General features: G+C 41.9%; 4 protein-coding genes across 4 annotated transcripts in view; 2 read left to right on the top strand and 2 right to left on the bottom strand.

The window, feature by feature from the left end:
* Window positions 1-26537, top strand: part of esn (espinas) — a 72967-nt gene that overhangs the window by 34549 nt on the left and 11881 nt on the right. The window contains exons 2-3 of the mRNA XM_064684233.1: window positions 7243-7315; window positions 25657-26230. Of these exons, the coding sequence (XP_064540303.1) occupies window positions 25742-26230 (489 nt within the window). The 5' untranslated portion in view covers window positions 7243-7315; window positions 25657-25741. The remainder of the gene's footprint in view (window positions 1-7242; window positions 7316-25656; window positions 26231-26537) is intronic.
* Window positions 1392-2264, bottom strand: LOC135429857 (uncharacterized). The gene is made up of 3 exons (XM_064684336.1): window positions 1920-2264; window positions 1700-1870; window positions 1392-1648 (listed from the first exon to the last, which is right to left on the bottom strand). Exons 1-3 carry the CDS (start codon window positions 2118-2120, stop codon window positions 1502-1504), a joined length of 519 nt encoding a protein of 172 aa, XP_064540406.1. The 5' UTR covers window positions 2121-2264; the 3' UTR covers window positions 1392-1501.
* LOC135429851 (uncharacterized) lies at window positions 3065-3837 on the bottom strand. The gene is made up of 3 exons (XM_064684328.1): window positions 3559-3837; window positions 3325-3495; window positions 3065-3272 (listed from the first exon to the last, which is right to left on the bottom strand). The coding sequence occupies exons 1-3, from the start codon at window positions 3757-3759 to the stop codon at window positions 3126-3128; spliced, it is 519 nt and encodes a 172-aa protein (XP_064540398.1). The 5' UTR covers window positions 3760-3837; the 3' UTR covers window positions 3065-3125.
* On the top strand, window positions 8139-9584 carry LOC135429805 (uncharacterized). Its single transcript, XM_064684276.1, has one exon. The coding sequence runs from the start codon at window positions 8511-8513 to the stop codon at window positions 9582-9584; it is 1074 nt and encodes a 357-aa protein (XP_064540346.1). The 5' UTR covers window positions 8139-8510.

Genomic DNA, 26537 nt, shown 5'->3' with positions numbered 1-26537 from the left:
CTCTTATAAGAACCAATTAACCTCAACTTATCTGCTCTTTCTTATAAAAGAAACTTGAAGTATTAGGCTAAGCCCACACAGCTCTAAAAGGAAGCCCCATTTTGGCTTATGACTAGTTTTTTATTAATCATAATTGAAGCCCATATTAATCTTTTATATCCTTGACAGATAGAAATTTGGGCAGCTAAAAATTACACATTTTTTTCAGACCCTCATTTGGCTAATTTTAAACTCGCACTAAATATTAAACATATTTTTAAGCGCAATATACGTCCAACTCTGTTTATCCATTGAACTTTCCAGCTGACTAAGCGGCCAACTCTTAATATTATTCCATACATATATTAAATATGTAAACGAAGCCGAATCAAGTAAATCGATCAGAATTTATTCCCAAATAACCAAAACATATTATTATCGTGCACGTATTTGGTTACGCATGACTTCGATAAATGTTTATTTTTTCGCTTGTCAAGGAATTTATTATAAGAGTTATATTTGCCGATTTATATACTTGGTATATATATATAGTTGAAATCCTTGTCTCCTTATATTACCTCAATATTAACGTTGACTTTGGCTCGCAGGACATTGTATGCATGCCAATAGGATTTGATCGTGAATTCGCCCAGGCCAATGGGCAGCGGCAAAAAGAAGGTCTCGTCGAGCCGCATGTGATCCAAAATAATATCGTGCTGTAATAAATATGATATATGCAATTAATTGAGGCAAATTTATTTGGGCTCACGCACATCGAAGGGACACGTATGATTCATATTGGAGTACACGCTCAAGCGCAGGAACTTATAGAGAGCATTGGCAACGGGATTGCGATTTTCGGTCTCCAAAAAACGGCAGGCATCCACATTGAAGCTGTATAACGGGGGCTTGAAGAAGCCGCGTCGCATGATTGCTGCACGAATCTGCATGGGAATATTGCTGTATATAGATATATATATATATATATAGATTTAAATGAGGCCCACCTACCGTTATGTTAGTTACGGGTGTTTGCAGCAATTTAATAACTATCGAAACCTCCTTGACATCACGACGTATCGGCTTCATAATGCAGCTCTGGACTACTGCAAATGCCGGATCCACGGAATGACATTCAAGTGACTTAAACCTAATGTGTGTAGTCCGTGTGGGTGTGACAAGCGCAGCAACAAGAAGCAAAACTATTGACATTGTTTCCATAAGGAAAGCAGGCCTCGATTCACTGTCAACTGGACGGCAGCTCTGTAAACTGAATAATAGACTAAAGAACCTCATTAGCTTGTTACTAAAAAACAGATGATGTTAGTTTTTTAAATGATAAAATTGTAATTATAAATCAATTGAGTTTAGTTGTAACGAAATAATTATTTATTTCTCATTATTCACTGTTTTGATAGAGCAAAATCTGATGCTCAGCAGTTGGGCATATAACATAATATATGGGCACATTCAGGCTCTAGCAGGGACTTCATAAATCAGTTGTAAATTTCGAATGTAAGCCTTATTCAATTTGTAAATTCCAGTTGACAATGGCGCGCAGAATATTGTAGGCCGTCCAATGGAGCTTAATCACATATTCACCCACTGCTATGGGCAGGTTTAGGTTGAGATTCTCGTCGAGTCGCAGGTGATCCACAATTAAGTCGTGCTGAAAACCAATAATTATTATACCCCTTCACTCAAATGCGGGAGGACTCACATTGTAGGGACACGAGTGATTGATGTTGGTGAAGACGTCCAGGCGCAAGGACTTGTAAATGCTGCTGGCAATTGGATTGCGGCGTTTACCTTTCCAAAACTGACAGCCATCGATATCGCCGGCGTATAACATGTGCTCTATATGGCCGCGGCGCATCAGTTCAAAGCGTATCTGCAGATACATAAATAGGCTGCTATGCTCTAGTTGAGTGGAAACCTACCGTTATATTATCCACCGGCACCTGCAGCAATTTGACTTTTCCGTTGATTTCCTTGATGCCTCGACTAACTGGCTTTATTATGCAATTCTCGAAGGCACAAAACTTCGGATCCACCGCTTGACATTCAAGTCCTGTTAACTTAAAGCGCACGCTGCCAGTGGGCGTGGCCACCAAACAAAGGAGCACAAGTATTTTAAACATTTTCGTAGCGGAACCCTGAAGTTAGCTTTTGTAGTGCGGAACTAAGACTAAAGTGCGGATATTGTTTTTATTATAATATAATGGGCGCTGGACTGATATTGTGGAAATTTATTTATTGGAATATAATGAGAGATGCGTCGACAACGATCTTGATAAAATTAATGACACCAAATTAAAAGCTTATGCGTTTTGATGGCTGTTCAATACCCTCTAAATATATACGAAAAGTCGTAAGTAAATGGCATGATAACATTAGTTGGTAATTGTTCATTAAAGCCATGACAAATCGTTTGCTTATTATTAAATGTTATTTTACAAAAATTATACCATATAAATTTAAACGTGAAAGTAGGGAAATGTCCGGCACGCCGAAGATTTAATACCCTTGAAGGCATTTCCCTTTTGCAGATATGTGAAAATAATGCAGCTCGAAAATATCCATGAAAACAGAATATTTTGCCTTTTAAAATCCCACTATTCCACCGACTCTTCCTATAGCACCTTTATAATATAGTGGTCCGATGTTGATAGGATTTAGCATATATATGAGAATCATAATGGGTAACATCTCTATATATAAAACTGTTTGTTCTGACTGACTGACTATACATATATGTATAGATATATATATATATATCGACTGTAAATGCCGGATCCACGGCCTTACATTCAAGTGAACAAAACTATTGACATTGTTTCCATAAGGAAAGCAGGCCACGATTTACTGACAACTGGACGGCAGCTCTATAAACTGAAAATTAGATTAAAGAACCTCATTAGCTTGTTGCCAAAAAACAGCTAATGTTAGTTTTTGAAATTTTTAAAATTGCAATTATAAATCAATTGAGTTCAATTGTAGCGAAATAATTATTTATTTCTCATTACACGTCGTTTTGAAAGAGCGAGCACTGATGCTCAGAAAGAAAACTATACGAGTTGGGCATATAACATAATATAAGGGCATATTTAGGCTCTAGAAGGGACTTCATTAATCAGTTGTAAGCCTTATTCAATTTGTAAATTCCAGTTGACAATGGCGCGCAGAATATTGTAGGCCTTCCAATGGAGCTTAATCACATATTCACCCACTGCGATGGGCAGGTTTAGGTTGAGATTCTCGTCGAGTCGCAGGTGATCCACAATTAAATCGTGCTAGAAACCAAAATATTTGAATACCCATTCACTCGAATGCGGAAGGACTCACATTGTAGGGACACGAGTGATTGATGTTGGTGAAGACGTCCAGGCGCAAGGACTTGTAAACGCTGCTGGCAATAGGATTGCGGCGTTTACCTATCCAAAACTGGCAGCCATCGATATCGACGGCGTATAGCAAGTACTTTATATAGCCGCGGCGCGTCAGTTCAATGCGTATCTGCGGAGAGCTTTCTCGTTGTACATAAATAGGCTGCTAGGGACTACTTGAATCGAAACCTACCGATATATTATTCACTGGCACCTGCAGCAACTTGATCTTTCCGTTGATTTCCTTGATGCCTCGACTCACTGGCTTTATTATGCAATTCTCGAAGGCACAAAACTTCGGATCCACCGCTTGACATTCAAGTCCTGTTAACTTAAAGCGCACACTGCCAGTGGGCGTGGCAACCAGACAAAGCAGCACAAGTATATTAAACATTTTCGTAGCCGAACTCTGAAATTAGCTTTTGTAGTGCGGAACTGGGACTAAAGTGCGGATATTATTTTTATTAGAATATAATGGAAGCTGGACTATAAAATGAAATTTTGAATATGGTATTTATTGAAATTTAATGAGAGCTGCTCATAAAAACGATCTAGATAAAATGTAATACAAAAAGTCGTTAAGTAAATGACACAAAAAGAATTTAACAAAATCAAAAAACAATAAAAGGCAGTTGGTAAATGTTTATTGAATGACTTGAATAACAAAAACTATTATAATATATTATTTAATGAAAAGTACAATATTTAAATTTAAACGAGAAAGTAATGATATCTCCGGCAAGCCGAAGATTAAATACCCTTGTAGGCATTTCCCTTTTGCAGATATGTGAGACAGAAGAACAGACGGGCGGACCGACTATATCAGCTCGGCTGTTGATGCTGATCTAGAATATATATACTTAATGGGGTCGGAGTTGTCTCCTTCTATACGTTATCTAGTATATCTATATATTTATATCAGATTAAAAGGGTTTTTCTTTTGTTACTTTAAGTCTTAACTTAACTAACTCTTTAGTCCCGCTCTTTCTCCCCCTCCCTCTCACCCCCTTTTCCTGGCTATAACTTGTTGCCAAAATTGGTTCAACTGCTGCTGACAGACATGGCTGACATTATTGTTATTGCCCAGCGTCAAAGTCAAAATTAAAAACGCGAATGACAAAAACAAACTTGTGCCGCCGCCTCCGCTCCGGCCCCTGGCAGACGCGCCCCTTCTTTGCCGCAGCTGCACAAGTTGGGCGCGTGAAAAAACGCGCAACGCATCAGCAGGGACGACGGCAACTACAACAACAACAACAACAACAGCAGCAACACGAACAATGCTGCCATAAATAACAAAGGCAAATGTTGCGACACACTCGTGAAGGGGCGGCTGCCGGGCTAGAGACGGACAGGTGCGGCCAGGCGGGGGCCGACTTGTGCCTGCTTGTGGCACTGTCACTGGAGGCTGGGTGAATGTGCCGTTAGATGCGCTGCAATAGCAACATGACAAGCAATACACAACGCAAAAAGGGACACCCCTGGCAGGCAAGGCAAGAAAATATTTACAATCAAGTCGATTAACAAAAGGAAACCTTCTGACGCGCACTTTGAGCTCTGCTTTTTTTGCGCTCTTGTAGCTCTGCTTCTTGTTGCTTTTTTAATTAAAAATCAGTAAGCCCACGCAGCCAAGCCCCCCTCTAGACTGGCTGCCTGCCCCCCTCCCCGGACCCGAAAGACGACTGTCATCAGCGCCATTTTGCAAATCAACGCAATGATTGCGCCTCCTTGTTTTGTCATCACATTTCATACAAAAACAACAAAATATTTTTCATAAATATAACGGGCCTTCGGGCTGGCAGGCGGCACTTGAGACTTTCGCCACATTTCCCCAGCAACAACAACAACAACATCAACAAAAACAATTCAGAAGCAGCCGCAGCAGCAACAACAGCGGGCGACATCATCATTAGGGCCGCCCACGCAGGAAACTCGAAAAAACTGAGCGACAGGCGCTGCCTCTTTGAGCTGGTTGCAATTGTTACGGCTCCCCGTTGCTATTGCCACAGCTCCAACTCTCACTCCCACTTCTCCTCCCACTCCATCTCCAGCTCCTCTGTTAACGCTCGCTGCTTATTGTCTTAAGAGGAAGTCGCTTTTATATAGCTGCGGATTGGTTGAGGGCTTCGCATATGGCACATTGTGGCATGGCTGCCGAGCGGATATAACGGTAGAGACATTCAAATTGAATAACTGTGAATGACGCACCATGGTGTCAAATGCAGCTAACAATTGCAAATAGAACTCTTTGAAATAATAAAATACAATTTTGAGAGACACAGATTTGAGAGCTAAGCTCTTCTTGTGCTGGTATACTAGCGCTGTTGCGGAAGTCTGTTAAATTAACAATAAATATATATATTGACAAGCTAGCAAGTCAGCTCTCTTCTCTTTCATAACTTTAATTTTATCTGCTTACCAAATTACATTTTTAAATTGAATTTAAGAATTTTACATATTTGTTCAATCAGTTTTTCCCCAGATTTTCTCCACAGTGCCTGTCATTCAGGGCTTAACAATTGCTGCAGCTCTACTCAGCCACCCTTCATCCTCCGCCCTCCACCCCGCTTGCACTTCAATTCCCCATTCTTATTATATTTTTATACAATTTTTCACTTTATGACTTTCACGTTGTTTATGCAAATAAGCGCCAAATGCTATTTGAATTTAGCGAAAAAAGAATTATGGTAACGCGATTGTCAACGTCCCGTTCCGCCCAGCCGCCATTTCGCAATACTGAGCTGCGAGCACCGTTATGATTATGACAGTTAGAACGAACGCATGGCAGGAGCTGCTGACGCCATGTTGTGCAGTTGGCAGCAGAAAAAACACAACACAAAACAAAAAAGAAAATGTAAATAACACAGCGAGTGCGAGCGAAAGTAAGTGCCCTGTTACACACGCTGTCTCGCTCGCACTTGCCCGTTAGGCGCGCACACGTGCAGGCAACAACAAGCCACACAACGGTTGTTGCTGTCGCTATCGCTGCTGCTGCTGCTGCTGCTGCTGCGCTGCTGCTGCTGTTGTTTTTACAAAGTGTAAATTGTTTTAATACTTTTTAGTGCTTTATGACGCCATCTTGGCAGCGATGCGCGTTCGCAGCGCCGCGCTGCCTGGCATCAGCTGCGCCCAAGTGCGCCGCTTCTGACTCCTGACACCGACTCTCACTCTCTTTTGCACTCACACACACACTCGCACACTCTGAGTGCAGAGTACACGTGTAGAGCGCACGTTAAAATCTCAACTTTTACGACCTTTGCAGCGGCGTCGCAGTCGCGGGGGACATTCGCCGTGTCGTTCGTTTTACAAGTTTTATTTTTTTCTGTTTTTACTTTTTTTTTTTTTGGAATGTTCCATGTGACGTTGACTTTTACCTGTTGCCCTGCCCGTTTGCTACACTTAGCACAAATGGCAATTGTCAGAGATTCTGCACGTAATCCCCCCCCCCCCCCCCCCGCTAACCCACCCCCTTTCAAATAACTGCCAACTACATTTGGCTGACATTCCAACTGCCAACTGCCAACTGGCAACTGCGTGTCGCAGTTTTAATCAAAATTGTTTCGTTTTGCGCATTTCACTTCATGAATTGTTCAGTTGTAACTGTCAAATAAAGTTTTGACGCACTTTCCTGTTGTTGTTGCTACTGTTGGGGGCGGCAAAGGGGGCGTGTTTTTGACACTGCAATGCTGGTAATTAAAATACTTTTGCACTCGCTTTTGTTTATTTTGTTGTTTCCACTTTGTTCGCAATTAGTTGCACATTTTTGTATCATTAACCCTCCGCAACCCCTTTCTGTTTGTTACGCCTCTGTGCATATATTTAACTTTGAACAGCGCATTCTAATTTATTTGCTTTTTGGCATATTTTGTTCTCATTACAGTTTGGCAAACAATTTGTGAAACGTTTACAGTGCTGGCCAGCAAAATGGAAACCCTTATTGGCGAATTTTAAATGTAAGTTGAAAAAGTTAATAAACAAAATAAGTGGAGAAAATATATTTAGGCGCATTAATACAACTGATTTAACATGACGCGCTTCATGTTTAGAAAGTCGGAAAACATTATCAGCAAATTTCACTGTTCAGCATTTTAAGCTGTCAATCAAGAGTGAAATTCGAGCTTTGATTTTCTTTAGCCACCCAAATGCAACCCTTCCGGCTTTGCCACATAATAATGCCTGCGACTGTGGCGCGCCGCTAATGCGTCAACAACAATAACAACAAAGGCTCGCGGGCTTGGCTCAAACTCGAGCTCAAACTAAATCTTCAGCTCAGTCATAATCGTTGAGTGCTTAGTTCCGCTTCTGCTGCTGCCGCTGCCGCTGCTGTGCTCTGAAATGGGTCAGTCGCTAAAGTGCTTGAAATGTGTCAAATGGCCTGCAGCCAATCAGGCAACCAGTAGCGCCTGGCTCTGACTGCCGCTCACACCAGTAGCTTGTTAATAAGCGCACAGAATGCGGCCACAAATCACGAAGCCACTCAAAAAAAAAAAACAGCGCTCAAAATGCAGCAAAATATTCCTGCACTCCCCTCCACTCACACTCGCTCAGCAGCGGCAGCCGGCACCTGTTATGCGCAATGCTGCACTTGCTCAGCGTATAAGAGAGAGCAGCTGAGAGCGAGAGAGCGAGCGCTGATCGTGTGGTGAGTTCAAGCCGGCGTTCAGCAGCTGTGTTGAGTTTGACCTGCATCAACCTGTGCGCTCTCTCGCTCTTTCGATCTCTCTCTCTCTCTGCTCTGTTGAACTTTCTGCTGCTGCGCGTTCAGCTTAACTACTTTCTACGCACGCGCAGCCGCTTCAGTTGTGAACGCGACTTCAAGGCGCACGGTTCGCATGACTCTTAATACAATTGATTGCGGTTTTTGTAGTGGTTTTTGCAAATCGCGCGCGTGCCCATAGTCGGGAATTGATATATTGAGCGAGATCTCATTGATTTTACGCACGTAATTAGAACAAACGGATTGGCCGTTAATTGCAGTGGACAGTAATTGCTGTGCAACCTGCATACCAGTCCAACGGTGTCTCGTTAATGTGTCAATTGGCGATTTGTGATTGACGCGTCACGGCGAGCAGGTGTGCGTGTGCCTGTGTGTGTTCGTGTGTGTGTGTGACATGTGCTAATTGGAAACAGCTCCAATTTTGCCCAAACATGTCCAAGCTGCTCGCCAAGAAGCGCTGGTGGAAAATCTGCCTGCCACACACGCAAAATGATGCCACAAAAAACTATCGCGAGATTATTATGCACAGCGAATGTGCCTCGGTGCTGGCCATCACCGATACCAGCAGCAGCAGCAGCAGCGCCAGCAGCGGCTCGCCCAGCGACAGCATCTCGAAGAACTCCCAGCCGGATGCGGGCAAACTGTTTCCGCGCAATATGCCCAGCATACGACGCAGCCGGCGACGCTCCGCCGAACGCCGACCGGAACCAGCTGCTGCGCCAGCTCCAGCTCCAGCTCCAGCTCCAGCGGCCACTTTGACTGTGCCCGCCCAGCAGCCGCAGCGCAGCGCTCATCAGTCGCGCCAATCGACGGTGGCCAAATTGACGCCGCGCAAGCCGAAGACCAACTGTTCCAAGCAGCGCGCGCTGCCCAGCGCCGGTTACCCGATCAAGGCTGCTGTCAAGACCAAAACGAAGCCCAAGCAGCTGACGCTGGCGCCCTATGACATAGCGCTGGAGCTGCCGGCGCCCAGCTGCCCGCTGACCGAGGGCACGCCCAGCCTGGCGCGGGCGCTGCACTCGCAGCAGTCGAGTCTGATCAGCAGCGATTTGTCCGGCGATAATGTGCCCCTCAAGCTGCAGGAGGAGCACTTCCATTCCTCGGGCATATCCTGCAATGGCGAGACGGACGATGATGTCGAGGTGGCCATGCTCACGGGCAGCCTCAGTCCAGCGCAGCTGCAGCGCCTGCAACAGCAGCAGAAGCGAACCATGCCCACTTTGTCGACGCCGCGACATTTGCCCCTAAACGAGCTACGCAATTTGAATGTTTGCCGGAATCGCAGCACCGTTTGGCTGCACAATGCGGACACGGAGCAGCTGCTGGGCGGTGGGCGTGGCAGCGGCAGCGGCAGAGGGCAGTCCAAAACCGAAGCGGGCTGCTACTTAAATGCGGCCATTGCTGATGATATGCAATTAAGCGATATTGAAGAACAATTGGCCAAGTTTGATGGCCAGCAACAACAACAACAAGATCAACAACACGGCAAAGCTGCCAAAACGTGAGTTCAAGTTTTCGAGAGCACTTAGAAAGCATCCGCGCCTATCGCAATGCCCATAATTCTACCCAAGAAAACCCAAACCCAAAATCAGACAGGTGGTTACGAGGTGCAGGGAGGGGTTGGAGTCACCTAATTGGAGCGGCAACAGCCAAAAACTAATTCGAAATGCGTTTGACGCGTTTTACATTCCCAATTTGATGGGCGACCTGTGGGAATAGCAAATGGAATTAATGACCAACAGCGGGAGAGACAAAGACAGAGAGAGAGAGAGAGGGAGCCCGTCTAATGGGCCAGTTCATATGGAGCATTTTATGGGCTAGTTTAATGGTTGTTTAATAGCTTTATATGGACGCCGCTCTGAATGCTCGTTAAGCGCTTTAACCAAACGCCAGAGTGTTGAGAGTTTTGTGCCAGAAACCATGTTCTAATGTCCGGAAAGTTGTGGGCTCAAGGAATGCGTCTGTTTTATAGACATTTGAAAGTTTATTGATGCCTAATTTGTAATAATAATTTTATATCTTTCAAATTACCCAATTCCCAAAGAAAGAAAACTAATTGATTTCAGCTATTTTGCATGGCCGTAAAAGCCAGTTCTTGCTGTGAATCTTAATAAAGCTACTTTAAGAAAACTCTGTCCCGGGACTTGTTTAATTTATCCTGCATTAATAAATATAAAATACTTCTAAGTATGCTACTAAAAACTGGACACTCTGTTCATTCAACATGCCTACTTTGGTTTAAATTCACACACAAAAGAAGTTGTTCACATTTCTATCGCTTAGAATTCTCAACTGGTTCAAGCGCGCGCTGCCTGACTACCCCTAACAACATCCTGCCCAATTTGGCAAAGCTTATCGTTTTGCTCGTTACATTTTTTTTATGTATTTTTGATTTTTGTTTTCGTTATTTTAAGTCGGTTTATCTGTGTTGTTTTTTTTTTGTTAATATTTGTTTATTAAATCTTAAGCTTTCTGGAGATATGCACTTCATTCCTATAGGTTTTTCCATATATCTGGTATTGTTGGTTAGAAATATTATCATAATTGTATCTGTTTTTTTTTATAACTTAATTTTTCATCAGGATCCGCCTCGAGCAATTGGCGAATCGTTTTCACGAAAACATTTCCAGTTTCAGCTATTTGCTGGCCCAATTCCCCCTTATTCCACTGCGAAACGGGAGTTACAAATTAAAGCGAGACGTGAATACAATATGTTGACTTGAGCTCTTGGGTATTTCTTTCGTTTATGCATAAAGCTTTCCAGTTGCTCCTGTTTCTGGCTTTTTTTGAACTATTGCCAGAAAAAAAGACGCTTCAAATTTGATCCCCGGTTGAAAATGTGTTTAAAATCCCGTTATTTTAATGTATTTTGCCTTTTCATTTTCGTTGTGATTATTGTAGTAGCATTTTTTATTTCATTAAAATACATATTGACAATGTGACATATTTTTTGTTTATCATCCGACAAGAACTCCATAAATTCATGTTATCTCTAGTGGAAACTCTAAGCATAAAATGTCACGAGATTTTCAATGGAATATTTTTTGGAATATCTTTCTTCATTTATTGAACATTACTCGAGAATTTAAATCCCTCACCTACCAGAGTTTCGGACTCGTTCATTTGGGAATGATATAAAAATCTTTTACTCTTCATTCTTTACATTTTATTCGATTGATCATTTCTCGATTTGGTTGTTCAGAGAAGCTTTTTTATTGTATTACTTAAAGGGGCTAGTACATCATTCATAGAGCGGCGATATCCTTTGACGTGTTCTTTGGTTCTAAAATCACGTCTGCCTGGTCTCCTGAGCGTCTCTGGAAGTCATCTGGCTGAGTCCCTACAGGGCTGCGCACGTGACTGTTGTACCAGATCTTTTCCAAGTCTGGTGACATTCCTGATGTATTTCGGGTTCATCGATGATGTTGACGGCTTCACGACTTGTTTTATCATGGAGCTAAACACTTTGTAGGCAATAGTTTTTATGGACTCAGTAGATTGGGAAAGAAATCTTAGCGCTTAGTAGCCAAGTCGGAAGTCTTGTAACGCATGCATTGTTTGTTATTTGTGGAAGTGGATTAATGTTCCACTAAGAATCTCTTGTTATATATTACCATCATTTCGAAGTCGGCCTCCCTCGATGCCAGTAATCGGCAGGATATGAATGTAGGGGATTTGATTCAATCCCGCGACTTCTGGACTTTTGTGTGAGGCATTAACCGTGCTGGAGGCTAATCTATACGCCACACTACCTTCAGCCTTCCGATGGAATATGCGTCGTGAGCTTAACATATTTTCCAGTTCAAATGAACTGGTAAGAAAATATTAAATTACTGCTTGCTTCTGCTGCTTTCAAGTTAAATCAGCTAAAGACAATATTGACTGCGGCTACTTAAAACGTAACTAAGCGCAGTGGCAGAGCCTTTTGCCACTAGAGCGGAGCGTGCTTCGTGTTTTTCTCTTTCTTTATTTTGGTGTCACGCGCAGTGCCAAATGCTAAATACTTTAAAATAACAATGTAAAACAAAGTAGAAACGGGCACAAATAGATTTGATGGCGCATCTTTAACTTATTTGAATTTCTATACATTTTTTGTTTATAATGAGTAGCGCTTGTTTTTTCATGCTCTGAACTGATACGGCAGGAATTCGATTTTTATGTTATAATGAAATATACATTCCGTCAAATAAGTACCCGGAAATTTGAAATAAAACAACATATCAATCATCTAAATTTATTATATCCCCTTCAAAATAGGCCCCTCTGAGGCAATACACTTCTTCCAACGAACAATCCAATCATCGAAACACTTTTTAAAGCTATATTCCGGGATGGTCTTCAGTTCTCGTTGCGAATTAGTTTTGATGTCTTCATCAGTTTCTTTTTGTGTTTTATACATATATTAGCATCATATAATTTTAGTTGAAAATTGAATAAAATATATTTATATTTTCGCTTAATTGAACGACTTGTGACCCTCGGCATGTCTTCGATTCAACATTTATTAAATCGAACACGCATAAATATTATTTTCACTGTAAAGCCAACAACTGTTTACTTTACATATATCAACTTACATATATCGAAGTAGAAGTTGGTTATAGAAGATCGAACTATACTCAAATTGGATGAAAGAACTTTAAGAATTGCTATCTATATTTTTTACATTAAATTCAAATGTCGTCCCTTTAAAAAATATATACAATATATGTACTATATCTAATTTCTGCCCGCACTTGCTTTTGGGTCACGGAAAACAGTTGATGGCAATTAGAAAGCGGAGCCAGCTTCAGATTGCCCGGGTGGTCCCGGCGCATAGCTGCGGCCAGGCTTATCGTTTTACAATTTGCTTGAATTTAAAGAAAGATGAAAAAATGGAGGCAAGCATTTGATTTTAATTGCATTCGATGTGCGCGCAAAAGCTCTGCCATGATATATGGCCATTTAATTGAAAGGCCAGAGAGACGCAGGAGGGGGAGACAGAGGAGGGTGGGAGGGAGGTAGGAGGCGTTGCCAAGTCTTGATTTTGCAGTCGTATCAAATGGCCGGCCCCTGTAAAAGAAGCGTAACGCAAATAGTTTTTATTTTGTAATTAATTTTTTTCATTCATTTAATTTCTCCTCTTCTCAAACGGGAGGCGTTTTGAGCAATTTCTTCAAATGTCCAAACGGCAATGGGCGTGGCCCTGCCCCTGCCCCTGCCCCTGCCAACTGTCTGCCCATTTATCAGAGGTGATTGGCGGCTGGCTCTTCCGCAGGAGCCAGGCACAGTCACAGCCAGAAATTAATAACGCGTATTTCATAATATATTTTAAAACAGAAAGGCCGAAGCTGAGCTCACATTCTGGCCCGAACCAAACGTTTCATTGTCATTGTCATTGCTGTTGTTATTTTTGGCCAGGTGTTGAGGAGAACCCGTAAAATACATTAGGCAAAACAAAGTTTTGATTGATTTTGCTGGCTGCGAGAAAATTGAATTTGAAAAACGCGCAAATCAATCAAATTCACTCGAGCAGCAACAAACAATAATTGGCCGCAAGAATATTACAATAAAATGTGTTGATAAAATCAAATCGGAAAAACCACAAATAAAATTAGCGTAAAACCAAAGGCCAAGCAGGAGCCAGCACAGGGCCAAGACAGAGCCAAGAGCGGGCTTTATTAACGTGTATTTTTCTACTTTTTCTTCATTTATTTCGTAATCTTTTTTGTTACCTCATTTAGACGTGATTTTTGTGTGAAGTGTGTTTAGTTTTCTGTTCTTTGATTGTTGTAAATTTATAAAACCACCATGTTCAGCCATTTCGTTGCCTCGACTCGTAGGTCGTGGCTTATCTGAAAGTATCTACAGCTGTGCCTTAAAGTATCTCTATCTGTAGGCTTATATATAGCTGCGGCAATTTGTGAGCTTCTGCTTAAACCAATTCAATATTTTCTGCTGTATTTTTACGTATTTTTTCTCATTTAATTGAAATTTGAGCTGAAGCTTGAAAGGCGCAAATTAATTAATTTAATGGCCATCATTTTGTAATACAAAAGCCAACTCCAAAGCAGCACTTTGCGAAGCAAAACAAGCTGCAGAGTGTGCGGGCTATTGAATGCCCTTATATATGTATATGAAATTGTGAATACCCTGTATATCTGGAAATTTAACTTTTAAATACAATATTAATTTGTCGATGGTTTTTGCGTTTATATTTGTTAACTTATTTTGTGAAATTAATATCTACTTACCCATTTTATTTTATTTATTCAAATTTGTTTTAAATTTCAATTTTTCGAAAATGTTTTTCTTCAGTTATAGACGAGACATACAAAATTTGAGGCTTAACAAGGAAAGCCTTTCCTTCAAAATAATTGAAATTTTTCTTGTTTTTAAATTGACATTCATTTTATCCTGTATTAATTCAAACTCAACAAATCATTCAAATCTCTTTTTTTATTTTTATTTATTATTGTTTTATTTGGTATGCTAGGAATTGGCCAGCAATATTGGCCATAACAAGACAGGTAGAGTTATTTTTGAGGCCACTCCTTGTCAAATGGACAAGGTTTTAATTCAAATCTCTTTTCTCTTTTTTTTTTACTTTACTTTGATAATTCTTATCGCCCGTCTGTAAGGATCTTATAGCCTTATAGAAATCTAAAGCATTTTGAATTTAAGAATTCACACAATATTTAACTTTGCAAGTTTGTTAAAATTAATTTTCATTGACTTAATTTATTCCCATAATTTTTCCAACAAACTTAACATGGTCCAAATCATTCTTAAACAATTTAATTGTTCGGGGTAGAGCTGAAAGAAAGTTTTTTTTATTTTACTTTAATAACTCTAGCTGTCTGCATAGCTTGAATGCATTTATATGGCTTCTGAATGTAAGAATTCACACAATATATAATTTTGCAAATCTATAAACTGTGGAATGGTAACTGCTGTAATTCTGCAAGAGGAGTGCTGCCTGGGCGCCGTCCGATGGTGTCATCCAAGTGGATGTGGTTAAGAAGATGGAACCTAGATGGAACCTAGATGGAACCTAGATGGAACCTAGATGGAACCTAGATGGAACCTAGATGGAACCTAGATGGAACCTAGATGGAACCTGGATGGAATCTAGATGGAATCTAGATGGAATCTAGATGGAACCTAGATGGAACCTAGATGGAACCTAGATGGAACCTGGATGGAATCTAGATGGAACTTAGATGGAACCTAGATGGAACCTAGATGGAACCTAAATGGAACCAAGTGCTTGGAAGTCAAGATGGAACCAAGTGCTTGGAAAGCAAGATGGAACCAAGTGCTTGGAAAGCAAGATGGAACCAAGTGCTTGGAAAGCAAGATGGAACCAAGTGCTTGGAAAGCAAGATGGAACCAAGTGCTTGGAAAGCAAGATAGAACCAAGTGGTTGGAAAGCAAGATGGAACCAAGTGGTTGGAAAGCAAGATGGCTGAGGAAATTGCAGATTAGCTCGGGTTACGAGGGGTTAAGATGAATAACAAATAACCGGAGGAAGCGCTAAACGAAAGTAGGATGAAATCTAAGGAATTGGAAATTAATCACAACGCTATTCGATAAAATATTTTGACTAAGCTACAAAACGTTCAGACAACGTTAATTTTCCTATAGAAATCCAATTAAACAAAGTTAGAGTATATTAAAATGCTGTGTGCCCACACTAAAGAGGCGCCCGCTGCCCACGTAATTTGTTGGCTAAATGCAAAGTGTTTCTGGGCTTTGTTGCCCAAATTGAACTTATGGCCAAAAAATGCCCAATCTGCGGGCTACAATTGTAGCAATTATTACAACAATTAACTGAAAATAATTGCAGACGGCAAATGTGTTTTGGCCGCGAGCCACAAATTGATTTGTCATTGCTTTTAAAGCTCCACTCGAGCCGCATGAATCTATGAATTTATGAATCTATGAAAGTATCTCGCTTAGAAATTCATGCTAATTCTGCGACTCTCACCGAAAAATCGAGCACAAATTTCTGATCAACTAAATTTAAACGTATTTTATTCTTATATTTTTTGTTTTTTTTTTTGTGAAAGTGTCCAAGCGAAACCCGCCGCCCGCACAGCTTTGGCAGCTACTTCGTCGTCTCGTGTTTGGTAGCCAAAGAGATCTTGAGTTGAAAATCGTGATTTTCTTGAAATATTTCTGCCACTTGGCGCTGACTGAGACTGAGACTGAGCTGTGTGTTTGACTAGGCCAAGATTCGCGCAAATTATTAACAGGCAGCTGCACACAAGTGTCTTCTCAAGCAGCACTCGCCGCGCCTCACCTCTCCCCCCTCTTCCCCCTTTCCAAAGTGCAAAGTGGCATTTGTTATTCATGTCCGTGCCTGGTTGTGGCTCACAATTAAGTTGAAAAAACATGTGTAGCTACAATTTTGGGGCGTGAGTGGCATGCCCAAAAGCCAGGTCAACAGCGTCTTTAGCTCTTTTTTTTACCTGCCCCGGGGTCGCCCACGCGGCAAGCGTTCCAAGTGGCAAGCTGCAACTTGCAAGTGGCAAGTGGCGCATTAATGAGCCGCCAGTTAGTTGCCTTAACAATTGCATTTTGATAAATTGCTCGCCCAAACACACACCGACGACGAGTCGAGTGTTATGAACCAACACACATAAGACGCCCGATCGTGGAGCTGGGCGAGGAAGTTGCCACAACTAACGGCTCTTTCAACGCTAACAAGATCCTGTTCACTAATCCCATTTCAGAAACTGCTCGAGTTGCGCTTCAAGCTTCATTAGCCAAACAGTTGCCCAGTTCCCAGTTCCCAGTAAAAGCCTACTCCACTTGCGCTCAGCTGAGTGGGTTAAAGCTCTTCGGGGAAATGTGATTGAACTTTAAATGCCCTGTTGTGTGGGCTTAAATTGCCTGAACTATAGATGTTTGTTCCTGAATATTTTTCTATTAGATTCCCGTTTTTGAAATAACTTCTATATTAGAGATTCTTCATTATAAAGTAAAGTCTATGGTTAAAAGCTTTTTCTTAGATTTTAAGCACTATTAAATATTTATTAAACTAAACTTTATGCTCAAAGTACCGACGCTCAACTGATTCGGAATATAATAGAAAATCGTAGCTCTGAAAGATCTTTTGACATTTCTTTTATTACAAAAGATAAATTCCATTTTATCTGGAATTTGAACCCTAAACTTCAGGGTCAATATGCCTACGCTCAACCCATTAAATCCAATTGGAATGTTGTACAAATCGTTTCTCTGAAAGATCTTCTCATATTTCTTGTTCTACATAAGATATATTCCATTACCATATTTTCTGGCATTCGAGCCCTAAGCTTCATAAACAGCTAAACAATCGGCACGTTCTTTTGTATATTTCTTGGGCATATATCTTGTGTATATATCTCATGTATGGCGTGTATATATATCTTGTGTTTAAATCTTGTGTTTAAATCTTTTGTTTTTATCTTTTGTACACATCGTAATTTGTGGTTAGCAAAATGTTCTTTAGCTACCTGTTGCATGCATTTGCTGAGCATAACAAACCCCAATTCTAAGCTTTTTGCTGTACAGGGTATTAATAGTAAAAGTTAGGTTCTGACTAGTTGGCCGGCTGGCTGGCTGGCTTCCTGGTTGCCTGGCCAAGTGTGCATTTGGCTAATGCACTTGGCGTCTGATGCTTGCAACCAAGACGCTTGCAACGCATATGATGACTTAATTGCACATTTTAGCAGCAGGCACATAAATGCAGCAGGGGGAGGGGTGGGGGGTTGCAGCTACAGATACAAATGCAGATGCAGATACAGATACAGATACATTTTGAAGATACAAATGCCTGTCTGAGCGGTGATTTGTCCAACGAGAACTTTGTTGTGACAGGCGGCGATTAGACGAAGTGTTCCCCTCTCTTCCTCTCTATCTCTTACTCTTTCTCTTATTCTCTCTCTCGTCAGCTGCCTTTTGGCTAATTGAAATGTTGCTGTCCGTTTGCCAGATGTTTGTTTGTACGTTTGTCAGTTTGCCTGCGTCGAGTGCAGCTTGTTGCACATTAACAGTTAACAGGGAAGTTGCTGCAACAAGCGGCATATCAAAGTCTGGCCTGTGTGTGTGTGTGTGTCTGTCTGTGCCACATGCAAAGTTAATCCTTTTACGGCTCAATGCACACGCACATTTCCAATTTCCAATTTCAAATTTCCAATTGGCCAATTGCCGTGTGTGAGAAAATATTGTTTATAGATGGGGACTCTACGACTGATGCGTGATGATTCACATGCCGCAATTAATTATATGCCACACTTCCGGTTTGTTGGCCTTATTGCACTCTGCTGCCTGTTTGCCTCTGCTGCCTGTTGCCTCTGCCTGCGCATCCCATGCGGTCATAGCTGGCTGCCCCCGCTGCCGCTTCATGGTCAGCTGACTTGCAACGTGCAATGTGCAACTGTGAGGTTCAGCAACCGCATCAGGGTTGGCTTATGCGAGATTCTGGCTGGCCTGCTACTTATTTTGGTAATTGTCGCTGCAACTAGTTTCCCACGTTTCAACAGTTCCATCCACCTGTTTGAGCTCAGCCCATCCCAGCCCAGTTCCAGACACATTCATCAGCCATGTTACACGCTTCGTTGATTTCATTTCTTTTTGTCATACGCGACCGGACAATCAAATTTAATGGACATTTTGTTGTGCGACTCTTATGTGTGTATTTGGCCCATCTACCGATTTCTTTCTTGTCTGCTTTATTCTACGAAAATCTCTTATTTACTCGCGCCCTGTGTCAATTATTTTTCGTGTTTTTTTTTCTGCTTTTGTCTGCCTTTGTGGCATTTATAAACAATGTTTCTATTTCTTAGATATATTTTTTTCTGCTCTGCGTCGGTTCTCTTAATTTAATCAACTTATGGCGCTTTTTTATTTCGTCGTCTTAAAACGTAATCTTTTTGATGTGTTTTCTCTGTTGCCTTAATTTGATGTGAAGCCAACGCAATTACATTTATCATCAGCCATAACATCTTGAACATCAGCAACAGCAACAACATCATCATCCTCCTCATCATCATCGTCGTCTTCATCATCTTCATAACTGAGCGGCTCCTCGAAATTAAAGTTTGAAAACGAAAAAAAATATGTAATTTATGTCTAAGAACTGTGGGAGTTTTTCCAGTTAGCTCACTCGCATATCATCGGCACCCAATCTGCAGCAATTACATTCCAAACTAAGCGGCTGCCAGTAGAAGTCTCTACCAATTGTTTCCAGTGTTTGGGAATGGGAGCAACTGGCAACTGGCAACTGTTGACTGTACCTGCCCCATTAGCTTAATAAGACCTAAAAGCCACTTTGCAGACAAAAGAAATAGAGGGGAAAAAAAAAAACTAAATCAAATTGGCAACTAATTGGCCAACTAATTCACAGCTGTGGCCAAGTATTTCCGTTAAAGCCAAAATATTTACTTGCTTTTCAAATTTATGTGCTTTAAACAGTCGCCATTCTCTGTGCCATGTTAAAAGCCAGTTTATTTTGTTTTATTATGCGCTTAGGAAAACAACAACAAATACCAAATCAATAAACTTGGCCAACAACTTGGCCTAATGAAGACAGAATGTGAACTTGAAAGCAACAATTTTCGTGATGCAAAAGGCCAAAACGAACAAGAGCTGAGGGGAGAGTCTGAGGTGTGGCGGGGCATTGCATAACAGTAGAACAACAGCATTTTGCATAAATTAAAGCTGTGCTGCATGCAACAAGGCAACGCGCTGACAGCAGTGGCAGTGGCAAGGGCAGGGGCAGGGACAGTGAGAAAGGCAGGGGCAGGGGCAGGGATACATCTGCAAATGCATTTGCATTGACGGTTAGCATAAAATTATGCAAAAGCTGTTAATGATGGAACGCGAAAATCAGCTCAAGCGCAAAACAAACTCAACAGGCGAAACGACTCAATGGGGGGAAAATGCTATATGCCACATGTGGCATGCCACACAGCAGCAACAACAACAACAAAATAGAGAAAAATACGCTCAACACGGGCCAGCAAGTTCGATTAATTATGCATTTGAGACCATGTTGCTGACTATGCTGATGCGCTGGCATCTGATGTGGCTAATGCTGCTGCTTCTTCTTCTTCTGCTGCTGCTGCTGCTTGCAACAACTGCAGCTTATCAGTGGCAGCAGCGGCAGGCAACAGTTTTAGCCTTGCCTGTCTAACGGCACTATTGCACTAAATCACTCGCGGTACTTAAAGAGGCGTTGCACAGCGCTGCAAAACTTGTGCAACGGGCCTAACCGGCGCTGCCACAGGTTGCGCCCATGAAGCACTCAAAAGAAATGGCTGCAAAGGCGCGCAGACGGCCAACAAACAACACACATTATTGTCGTGTGTGTGCTTGTGTGTGTGTGTGTATATATTTGTTGTGCATGCTCATAAAAAATGCATAAAGTTTTGAGCGACATCAACACGTGTTGTGCACACACAAACACACACTCACACACCTCACACTCGCAAACGTGACATGACACACACACGTTAAATGCTTGGTGTCTGCTTTGTATACCTTAGCAGAGGGTATAATAAGTTTGTCATGACTTGTGAGAAGCAGATGGCAGCTGCCTCATAAGGTGTATATATTTCTATACATATATTCTTGATCAGTAGCCACAATCAAGTCCATGTAGCCACGTCTGACTGCCTGTCCATATGAACTATCCTCTCTTACAGGCATAGAAATATCCGGATCAGAACACATATAGCATATTTGTAGCTGCCTTAGGATTGATCAGATCAAACATTTCCTTCTACTTAAAACTTGTATTTATTCAAGATATATTCAACAAACTTAACTCCAAGCTCTTCTATTCTACTCACCTGTCTAGCAGAGTATTTAATCTTCGGCGTGCCGTACTTTCTTGTTTTATGGCCTGTTGCTGCTTTTGGCCTTTGTCTCGTGTGACGTAAACTCGAGTCAAATGCAGCCGTTTGGCCTGAACCGAAAAAAAAAGAAAACAATAATACAGTATTTATAAATAATGTAATATGCTCGCTTTTGAGCTGCGTCTATTTCCGCCCCTTTTGGGCCAGGCCAAGACAATAAAACGCTGAAAGCACGCAACAAGGTCAGGGCAAACGTTGAAGCTGAGCCACGAGATTTCGTAATGGACTGGGAACTGGCATACACAAGAGTCGGAGAGTGTGTGTATGTATGTGTGTGTGTGGGGGCCTTGAGACTGTGTGACACGCCCAACAACGGGCAACATTTTAATTTAATCGCATTCGATTCTGGAGCAACAGCCCCCACACTTTGTGCGATCCGCTTAAATGGCAGGCTGCGCGAATCTATAGATCCAGAGATCGTGTCCAGATAATTCAAGGCATTCGGCCAAGTGGTCGAGACTCTGCTCTCTGATGTTTTATCTTTTGACCAATTGTGAAAGTAATTTAATGCGGATTCGGTTCAGCATCCACTGTTTCTGCTTCTTCTTCTACATTTTTCAATTACCAAGAATTGCATGTTTCGTTTTAATTTCCACGTAGTTCAATTGCCCGCCCGAGCCGAATGTCTGCGTGTCGTAGTGCACTTCTTCTGGGAAACTGGTTGGGATACAACAGCACAACAACAACAACTATATAAACTGGTGTGTGTGTGTTTGTGTGTGTCGGTGTGTGCCTAAATGCTTTTGAACCAGTTCTGTGGAAACTGCGTGTCTAAAAATTTAATGAAATCGCAGACATACAGCTTCTATAGGAAAGAAAGCAACATTGAAATGCATTCGTTATACAGCACTGCACTCTGCGGAGTGCCCCTGCCAATCAGCTTTGGTGGTGCGGATAATTGAGATATTATTAGCCAAGTGGCACGGCATTGGCATTTGAATTAAACGTGCCGCAATTGCTGAAATGTTGCCTAATGAGCTGTATATTGCATTGCCTAACACAAAAGAGATTACGAATCAAGCAGCTAAGCCAATTTCGAGTGCAATCAAAGTCATGTAGCGCTTGCGGATAAGTAATTTAGCGTTGCGGAAAAATCGGATAGCAATTATAGTACGCTATAAAGCTTATCAATTGGGCTAAATAGAGTGGAAATGGGCATATAACTAGTTGGATAAATAGGAAATGCATTTAAATTACAATAAAATTTATGATATATTAGGAATGTGTCAATTAGTCATATAAATAACTTAAGAGAAAGATGAGGTGTGGTAAAAAAATAGAAGATTTTGTTCAGAATGGGTAAGAAAGGTATTCTGCATTTTCGGATAAATGCGGATAAATCCGGATAATTCGGATAAAATCGGATAATTTGTAAAATGTTGCCAGAACATCAAAATTGACATTAATTTGCAACCTAGTTTAACTTTGCGCTGTGCTAATAACTTGTCTTGCCATTCCAATTTGCAATTTCCATTTGCAATATGTGTCAAGCACTTTACTTTTTTAATTATGCTCATATGTGCGCGAGTACTCGTCTGGGCAGTTGTGACACACACACATCACGGAAATGACAAACATCAAACCAAATAAACTCAAACTCGAAGCTCAAATCTTCTTAACCCAAATTTATGCATGTGTCAGAGATCGCACCATAGTTGGTCAGATGCACGTCAATTCCCATGCAACATTTTAAGCGCAGGCAGTTTGCGTATGGCAAATAAAATTGCATGCCGCATAGAAAAATCAAAGAGCCAACTGGTTTTAATACCCTGTAAAATTTGAAAGGGATAAGATGTAGCAGGATTCGGAGCTATAGACATGTGCTTAAAATTTAATGTTGAAAGCAAAATGACGCTAGAAGTTTTTGAAGGAAATAAATTCTATAGAAAGGACGCTCAGTTTTTGCTGTCAATATATTTGTGATGCATACAGAGCATATCTAAGTCGGACACTCTCACCTAGAGCCTGCCTTGGCCGAAAAGAGAAAACCGCCCCAGCCTGGCCAAGAGTTGAGAGTTGCCGGACAGCTGCGAGTATGTCAACAGTCTTGGCCATATATGGCAAACTGTTTTTTTATATTTTCGATTTTGGCTAGATTTGAATTGGGCTGACGCTGGTGTTGGCTATCAAAGTCAATCAACAGGCGCACAATTCATTTGTGACAGATTATGCCTTGACTTTGTTTGGGCAACAGTTGACAATCGCAATGAATGGATCGACTGCCGATCAGAGATCAGCGTTCGCTCGTTTCGGTTTAGAAAGCAAAGCTCAAAGCTCTAGAGCCCCCCTTTGATTGATCGCACGCAGATTTGTCCACATATTGGCTGTTGTTTTTGGCACTCTACAACAAAACAAATGGAATTTGCATTGGTAAACCATAAAACGTAGCACATAAAACTTTCACTGGGCTGCGGTTTGTATCGTACATTTTCTTTCTTTAACGATCTGCCTAATGTTATCGCCGCTGATCTTCCAGCTGAACTACAACATGGTGTTAATGCTAATAGCTTGGCCCATCAGTTACATGCAACATGCTGCCTGCTGCCTGCCGCACAACTGGCGAGACATTCACTTTTGCATGCAACCAAGCCATGGCCGAGCGTTGGGGGCCCATTAATTTGCTTTAGCGAAAGGGTTTTTAGCCAGGCTTTATCTGTGGGCCCTGCTAAATAGCCGCACAAATTTGTGCGTTTGTTAGCAGAAGGTTAACTTGTCTTGACTCTGGACTTGGTCAAGTTGTTATCATTCATTTGCATAAATTTACAAGTTATTCAGATAAATCGCTTGGCGTGCTGGCAAATTGCTTTCAGCTGCCGCTCATGGCGCTCTTCTTCTCACATTGATTAGGCTCCCAACGTGGGACAGCTGGTTTCTGTTTGTGTGTGTGCTATTCATGCTCCAAATGTTGTGCAATTTGATACAAATCGAAAATGCCTATGAATGAGAATGTAAGAGCAGGCAGCATGACACGCAACTGCAGCGCGTCTTTAATTTCCGAGAGCTAAACGCATAAAGCACTTGGCGTTAAGTCACACAAATGACTTTAATTACAAAAATTAAAGAAACATAAAAACAAAACAAAAATACCAAAACAAAATTATAGCCAGCGGGCAAGCTGAAATTACCAGAGAAAACATGTAAGAATGCGTGAAGGCAGTGCGCTCGACTTGCCAGATGCCCTGTAAACAGGTCTAAAGTATACAAAGTGCAGAAAATAGTTTGCTAAATTAGTTGCATTTTGATTGTGTGCTCCTTATGAACTGTACGGAATATATATGGACAATAGGCAAATATATATGAATAGCAAAAATCAAAGTTTAAGCTCAATAAATGCCTTTACAGTCAGTTTATTTTTCAGTTAACTGGGCACCGGTTATAGTTATTACAAATTTGATGAATGTTTTATCTCCTTCTGGTATACGAGTACCTACATACCAAAGTTGATGTCTCTAGCATTAAGAGTTCTTGAGTTATCCGAGCACAGTGAAGGAAACCCAACAGATAAAGCTACAATTATGTTTGCATGGGCCTGCTTCCAGCTGTTGTATACGCCCGCTTTGAAGCATTTCATTTATGCACAGGGTATTTAAAAGCAAATTAAAACTGAAACATGACCAGGCTGGGTGCCATATGAACACAAGTTTAAAGCTGCCGCTGGAATTTCTAAAGCAATATCCAATTGTTGTTGTTGCTGCTGCTGCTGCTGCTGCCGCTTGGCTGCATAATCGCCGAGTGTGCCACAGTGTGTCGAGTGAAAGTACACACAGAAAGCGGCAGAAAGAAGCGTCAGATTCCACAGAGCGCAGCCTCCGCTGGTCAGTCCGGGCCCAAAGTTTATGACTCTGGCCATGGTGATGGCCACATGCTGATGGCTCGACATGCGCTGGCAATTTCGAAATTTCATAAATTGGACAACAACACGCATGCGCCAGCAGCTGCAGCAGCAACTGCAACTGCAGCAGCTGCAGCTCGGCCGCAATTGCAGTCAGAACAGATTAGAAATGTCCGGCGCGTTGAATTTAAATGAGTTTTGTTATATCTCAGCTGGCTAATTGCAAATTGGGCTTGTCAGCATTCATCATGTGCATATGAATATGAATGAATATTCATATCTGGATATGAATATGAGTATCGTTCAGCAAATGGTGCAACATTACGTATGAGCAATTTTCATGTTCAACGTCTCAAAAAGCATGCCAACAAATTAACATGCAACAGGATTTGCGGCAAATCTTGTAAATCTCTGCCTCCACTGGGGCAATGCGTTAAAAATGCGAGTCAAATTCAACGCAAGGTGTAATTTTGTGGTATTATTAATAATAGTACAACTTTTTATGCAACATTGGGTGGGTTTACATTGCGAAAAGCTCAATGATTTATGAGAAGATAATTAAGAAATCACATTTTAAAGCTTGCTTTGATTAATAAACAACATTTGGATTAGTTACAGCAGATTGTTTAGTGATGAAATTTTGTGTGAAAATGGGAGTCGACAGCTTTGATTAATTTTAATAATTTATTATATTAAGACAACTTTTAACATCCAACAAGTTGCACAAATAATTTCATTAAATATTATAAAATATTCTGCTTAAAAGATTGTATAGCATGTTTGGTAGGAAATCCTTATTTACACTTTTTCCGTTAGCTGCTTAAACTAATCCTTGTTTCCACATCTTTGTGCTTGCAGCAACCAGTCGAACCACAAATACAAGCCCACACCCGCACCGCGCACCAGCAGCTCCGCATTCGCCACGAGACGCAGCAGCCACAAGATGCAGCAGCCCGGCAGCAGCTACTACACGCAAACGGAGAGCGAGCTGCTGCAGCTGGAGGCTGGCGGTGGTGCGCCCTTTCCGCCGCATCGCGGCAACACAGCCCAACCACAGCAGCAGCAACAGCAGCAGCCACAGCAGCAACAACCACAGCCGCAGCAGCTGCAGGCGGCGAGTGGCAGCACATGCAACAACAACAATTTGGATGCCCCATCGACGGCAGGGAGCAGCAGCGGGACGCCGTCGCATTTTGTGTCGCCGCTGCAGAGACGCCACTGCCAGCCGCCCAACCATCTGCCACTGAACTCGGTGGTGGCGACGCCGCTGCGCACCGCCAGCTATAAGACGGCGGCGGCAACGGCGGCCAGTGTCTATCATCATAGCCACCATCAGCAGCTCGATTTTCAGCGCAATTCACAGTCGGACGATGACAGCGGCTGTGCGCTCGAGGAGTACACCTGGGTGCCGCCGGGTCTGCGGCCAGATCAGGTAAGCGGGCGTAGCCCAACACATGCCGCAATTTGTCGCAGCTAATTAGGTGAAATCACAAAAGCAGCCAACGGGCAATTTTCGCTGCTCGATTTCCATGTGGTTTTTTTGGTGGTTTCTGACCACCTGCTGTGGCGCTTTTGGACTTTTGCTTTCGTTTGCCTTGGCCACAGCCCAAAATCAAATCGAGTGCCAGTCGCAGTCGCAGTCGCAGTCCCAGCTCCAGTTCAATGTCTGGCACGTTTAAGGAAATGCGGCGAGCACTTTAATTGCCGCTGAGCGGCTTTTATTTCTTTTTTTTGGCTTG

This window comes from Drosophila montana, unplaced genomic scaffold (genome assembly GCF_035044405.1).
Source record: "Drosophila montana isolate Dmon_TW-CO22-7 unplaced genomic scaffold, ASM3504440v1 contig_2716_1, whole genome shotgun sequence".
NCBI classification, from domain to species: Eukaryota; Metazoa; Arthropoda; class Insecta; order Diptera; family Drosophilidae; genus Drosophila; species Drosophila montana.
The sequence above is the reverse complement of the archived record's forward strand: the minus strand, read 5'-3'. Positions and strand labels throughout refer to the sequence as shown.